Raw genomic sequence first — 6,051 nt, 5'->3', positions numbered from 1 at the left:
ACCCCAATCCCCCCCACCCTTCCCCGGGGGGGGGGGAAGGGAATGCCCTCACTTCACCTCTATACCTTTTAAATCCCACATCTTCTGCAAAGCTCACCTTGGTCCTGTCCACTCCATGGACCCTCCCAGCCACCAGCCATTAACCATTCATTCCACAAAAGTGAACTGTGTACTTACTGGGCGCCCCATGCCCAGCTTAGGCCAATGGGGAGAATCAGGGATGAAAAAAGACAGGAACTCGCAGGCTCTTGGTAACTACTGGGGAGAAGAGACACATAAACTTGTCTCGCGGGACAGCGCTTTCCCTCCCCCCCTCCCCCCCACCCCGGGGTGACTGAGAGGCCAGGCGCCACCTCCTAGCTGTCTGTCCCCTTGCCCACCCCAGGCGGCTCTCCAGTGAGGGGGACCTTGTGGGCCTTTCTCCAGGGATAGGCCAGCGTCCTGCATGGAGCAGCCCTCAGTGCTGGATCTGGACGACTGTGCACCAGGGATATACAATTGGGGGACACACTGATGTGAGCCAGACTCAAAGGACCATAGACATGTTCATGTAAAGGGGGATTTGGAGAACCCTTTGTACTGATGGGGAAACAGCTGGAAAGAAGAATGGACTGGTCCAGGATCCCAGGCTCAGTCAGAGTGGAGGCAGGGACCACAGTCCTGCACAGCTGCCCCTCCCTCCTCACCTCTTCACCAGTCGCCACTGGCCAGCAGTTCAGTTCGGGATTCCCAAAAGTGGGGGTCAGGGAGAGAGAATGGGGGGAACAGAAAACTACCAACTTTTTACTTTGCCAAGGGCATTCAAAACAAAGCAAAACTACTGCCATCTACTATCACCAATTGTTTTCATTATTATTTTGAAAAGGACCTATGGCACTGTAAAGTAGAAGAGCTGCATGCTCCGTGGGGCCCGGGTTCCCGCTGGCAAGGTCTCCCTGAGCCATCGCGCCGCAGCCCGAGGGCAGCCCTGTCACCGGCCCAGGCCCTGCGCATGCCAGGGACAGCTGAGGACTACACAGGGCGAAGAACGAGAGGAGCAACATAGAGCGCATCTCAGGCTGGACCGGGAAGAGACCAGGAGAGAACCATCTGGGCCGCGAGGAGCCTCACTCCCCACTTTTCCCGCCAGTAATTTGAGGCTACTTGGGCTGCAAACTAGCTTAGGTTCCGTCAGAGGTTCCTTCCTGCTGACCACCCTCCACCCTTCCGTGGCCCCAAAGCCCCAGTGACATTTTCCAGACCCAAAGATGGGTGCTGACCTGGCCATCAGCCCCCAGATCCAGCCCCGCGGGTCCCAACAGCCGGCCGGTAATGTTTGGGGTTTGGGGGGCCTCTTCCTCTTCCTCGCCCTCCCCCTCCCAACCCGAGACTCCACCTCCGCTCGCCACCGCCCCCCCCACACACACACACACACTGTTTCCCGTCCCTCTGCCGAGGCACCGTTGGGGTCTCCCAGTCTCCCGGTCTCCCGGGCGGGGCTTCCCTCCAGGCGGCCCGCGGTCCGGACCTTCCGTTGGCCCCCGAGGCCCGGCGAGGGTCTGCTCCGTCTCCCGGCAGAGCCCACCGAGCCCTCGGGGCCCTGCAGGGGAGGGCGGGGATTCTCACCTCTCGGCCCGCCGCCGCCCGCCGCTCACCTGGCCCTCGGCTGGGGGAACCTGGCCTCCGGGGTGGTCCGCAGTCCCGGAACAGAGTGGGGGCTGGAGCAACCTTAAGTCCGCGGATCTGAATTCGGATTCCAGCTCTGCCATCACCAGCAGGATGACCTTGGGTGAGTTACTTCTCCTTCCTGGGTATCAGTTTTCTCATCTGTGAAACGGGAATGATAATAGTAACTCCCCCCGTGAGATGGCTGGAAGTGCCTGGAAGACACTTCGCTGTGGACTCCGCAGAGAGGCAGCGCTACACAAACAGCAGCCTGAACCGCGAGCCTGGAAGAAGCCAGAGTTTCCTGACTACCCAAGGCCCTGCCAGTTCGCTCCCCTTCCCCAAGACCCTCGCTCACCCCCCTCCCCCACTCCCAGGCCCTCCCTCGCCCTTGCCCTGCGCATGCGTTCTGATCGCCTTCAGCCCCCCGCCCTCCGCCCCTGGCCCTCACATTCCTCCGCTCTTCTCTGCCCTCGCGTCTTAGGGCTGACTGCACCTCTCACCACGTGGGCTGGTTTTAAACTTTTAAACTTAGGCTCTTCCAAGAGAGGCACTCTGGCTCCTGGCCCTGGGGGTGGGGCTGGGGGGCCGGTTCGAGTGGCAAGAGCGGCCACACTTGGAGCCGGATAAGTCACCAGCCCCCCCTTGCTTTGAGTCTACGCCCACCAAGGAAACGCATTTGTAACTCCTAAGATTTTAAAAAGCCAGGACCACGTCTGCCACCTCCTCACACCTCTTCACTAGGGCCAGCACATATTCAAAGACAACAGGAAGGGCTGAGAGCTGATGAACCACTAAGTTATTGAATCACCTATCATGGGAGAGGCATAGCAAAGGCCCTTTTACTAGTCAGGATTCTGTCTGTCCTAAGGTTCAGACCCAGATTTGTAAGCGCTCAGGCAAGACAGGGTCTTTATTGGCTTAGCTGGGGCAGGGCAGAGTACAGCTGGGGAGGCCTGGAGCCAGGCCAGGGAGACCCCCTCTGCCCTGATCTCAGAGAGATGGCTTTGATCCCCTCCACCCCATAGGCTATCATCCTCCAGGCGGCAGGGGACATCAACCTCCAGACTCACATCCTCACATTTAGCCACCTGAGGGAAAAAGAATATCTTCTTCACCCTATTCCCACCCCTACTTGGTTGGAAATTTCCCAGGGAAGCATTCTGATTGGCTCAGCTCTGGTCAAAAGCTCATTCCACTCTGGCCAAAGAAGATGACTCAGCTGTGCCCCACAGAGGCCAGGCAGGTAGGATCATCTAAGAAGCCAGCGATTTGGACCACTTATCTGGAGCAGCGTACAAACTTTCTAAAAGGAAGTGAACACCTTTAGAACACCTTTCTAAAAGGTGTCCTCAGAAGAAGGGAGAAGTTATGGCAGACCGTGACAGCATCGTCATACTTTTTTACACATCAAATCCAAATCATGGGCATTATTATGCCCAGGCTGCCGATGAAAAAACTGAGTCTCAGGTTAAGAACATGCCCAAACTATCACGTGGATGGTTGCTAAAGGATCGTGGATGATTACTAAAAACATTAGGCTGTAGAGGAACAGATTCTTCACATGGTGCTGGAGTTTATCGTCCTCACAAATTACTAACTGCAAAAGGAAAACATATCTTTACACAGGAGAAATCTAGCAGTCACTACCTTAAACAAGTGAACAAACAGCACTACTTGGGGTGGAATAATCTGACATCACGTGCCTCTTGAGGTGATAGCAGTACGCAGGAGACATCACCTGTGAGGTATTCTTGCCAAAAATGTGTCATCAGGCCTCTAAACCTCTTTTCAGTTAAGAGGAAATACAGGGGGGTGAGAAGGAAGCTAAATACCACCAGAGTAAAACAAAGAAATCAATTTTGTAGAAAATTATAAAGGATAACTCTTCTTGACTCCTCCAAAAGTCACTGTCATTAAAAAAAAAAAAAAAAGTGGAACTATTCTAGATTAAAAGAAACTAAAGAGATATAAAGCCAAATGTAATGTGACCCTTGATTTTTTTTTTCTGATTTGAAATAATCTAACTATAAAACACATTCTTGGGGCAACTAGGGAAAATCTAAATACAGAGTCCATTTTAGATGGTATTATGGAATTAAATTATTTTTCTTAGGTATGTTAATAGTGTTGCGATTATGTAGGAGAATGACCTTACTCTTAGGAGACACATGCCATAGTATTTAGGGTGAAGGTTATATCTGAGCTTACTTTCAAATGATTCAGAAAAAAAGCATATAGATAGAAAGCAAATATGGAAAAATGTTAATACTGTCCATCTAAGTGGAGGATGTATAGGGTGTTCATTATTCTATTCTTTCAAGTTTTCTGTATATAAATCAGACAAAAAAATCAGAAAAAATAAAAAGAGACCTTGTCTAAGAACACAAAGAGCTGGAACCTGAACCCGGGTTTATCACTCAACACAAGTGCTTTCTCTAATGACAGAGGCCAGGATAGGTGAACATGGTCCCTGCCCTCATCCAGCTTGCAGCAAGCGCAGAAGACAGGCAACTGAATAAATCATTTTTTTAAAGTGTGCTCGGTGCACAAAAAGTATAGCATGCTACGGCAATTGCAGAGCGAGAATAATTCAGTCCAAAGGAAGACCTGCCAAGAAGGCCCTTCTAGACAGCATCTTACTCCCAAAAAGGGATTGCAATGTGCAAAGACTTTTCCCTGCTCTACAGCAAGAAATACTGTACACTATACTTTGCACACATGCTCCCTTGTGCACAAACAGAAGTCTGACTTACCTTTGTGACGGATGTTTTCTACTCCGTTCTAGTTCTGCCTACTTTTTCCTTTTACCCTTTGCTACTCTCAACTCATTACAATACATTAATTTTAAGACCCCCTAGTGGCTCTTGACCTACATTTGAAAAATACTGTGTTCAAGGACCCAGTGAATTTCAGAATGACTGGGAGAAGGGGAGGCCACAGAGGGCTGGAGAAGTCAGTGGGCAGAGCTGGGATTTGAGGGTCTTGTTGATTTCATTCTGAGGGCCATGACGGGCCTTTGGTGGGATTAAAGCCGTCCACGTGGGTGCCACTGCCAAAATTCAACTTCCTCCTCCTCCTGTCTCCCTGAGAAATGGACTATTTCCTGCCATATCAATAAACAAAGGATTGTCACAGTTGTCAACGACTGCAGCCCTCCAACGTGAGCTGAGGAAACTCAGGGCTGAAAAGAACACCTGCCACCTAGCAGCCATCAGACTGCAGCCACTCCCTGTGGTGAACCCTGAGGAAACCCAGGATGTGTCAGGCTACTGGCCCCAGATAACCAAGGTGCACAGCAAATGAATGATTTCAGTGAGCCAAGACTCTTGCATCTTCCCATACATAGAAAAGCGCTAAATTCCTTGAGGTATCTGGTTTTCTTTAGCAATAATCTTTTGATGTCCCGACAGCCTGTCCTTTGTTGCCAAACTCCTATATATCCTGGCTGCCCCTCCCCTCCTCGGAGCAATTTCTGAGTTATCTGAAACGCTGTCCCCCCGGGGCTGCAGTCCTTATTTTGCCCCAAATAAAACTTAACTCGCAGCTCTCACGTTGTACTTTTTTTTTTTTTTAAGTCAATATCCCCATTGCCCAAAGACTCCTACCCCTTCAACCAGAGCATAGGAAATGCCTCTCACCCAGGGGGCCCAAGGCTGTGTTCAAAGTATGGCTTGGGACTGCCAGACCAGCCCCTCCCAGGACTGAATATTTTAGAAAGTGTGTGTAAGTTTAGGTCATAGTCTCCTCTGGAAGCATTTTCATGTTTTCCCGGGTCTAGGGTAGGGGGACAGGCAAGGGAAGAGGGAACTGTCTGCTGGAAAAGTAGGTAGAGAGCCCATGAGCTGGGGCTGGAGTCTTCAGAGTTCTGACTCCCCCAGGCTCTGTGCTTTCCTTGGTCCCAAGCTCCAAAGGGAAAATCCAAAGTTACCCAAACCAGAGCTTTACTGCACAGGACAGAACCAGAACCCGGCAATGAGCAGGCCCTGAGGGCTCCCACCCAATAGCTGGCTCCACCCCCAGCACAACAGTCCCTCCCACCGCTCCTTCCACCTGGCCTGGGACACCCAGTCTGTCTCCTCTCACACAGGCCCCGGAGTCTCTCCATACTCCCAGCCCAGCCCTCCTGCCAGCCCTCAGTGCCTAAGCCACCAGATCCTGTGTGATCCCTTTGTGTCCTCTTAGCACCTGTGAAGCATTGATAACTTCTACTGTATAGATTTTCAACTTTGGTTGCACATTAGAATTACTTGGGAGCTTACAAAACACCAAAGTCCAGGCCATACCCCATACCAAATGTACGCAACCTCAGAGACTGAGGCTCCAGTGCTTTGAAAGCTCCCCAGGTGATTCCAGTAGGCAACCCAAGCTAAGAATCTCTGCTCTACTGGGTCCTGCTGCAGCTAG

At 51.5% G+C, this 6,051-nt stretch overlaps 1 protein-coding gene across 4 annotated transcripts in view; it reads right to left on the bottom strand.

Moving 5' to 3' along the window:
- Positions 1-6,051, bottom strand: part of TMEM225B (transmembrane protein 225B) — a 29,751-nt gene that overhangs the window by 11,904 nt on the left and 11,796 nt on the right. The window contains exons 2-3 of one of the 4 annotated variants that reach the window (XM_024745358.1): positions 1,635-1,806; positions 178-255 (exon numbers count right to left, since the gene is read on the bottom strand). In XM_024745358.1, coding sequence (XP_024601126.1) covers positions 178-255; positions 1,635-1,748 — 192 coding nt within the window. In that variant the 5' untranslated portion in view covers positions 1,749-1,806. Of the gene's footprint in view, positions 1-177; positions 259-1,605; positions 1,807-6,051 lie in introns of those variants that run through there. The other 3 variants (XM_024745360.1, XM_024745361.1, XM_024745359.1) reach the window with 3 other exon arrangements.

This window comes from Neophocaena asiaeorientalis, unplaced genomic scaffold, assembly GCF_003031525.2.
Source record: "Neophocaena asiaeorientalis asiaeorientalis breed wild unplaced genomic scaffold, Neophocaena_asiaeorientalis_V1.1 scaffold461, whole genome shotgun sequence".
NCBI classification, from domain to species: domain Eukaryota; kingdom Metazoa; phylum Chordata; class Mammalia; order Artiodactyla; family Phocoenidae; genus Neophocaena; species Neophocaena asiaeorientalis.
This window is presented reverse-complemented; position numbering and strand designations above follow the sequence as displayed.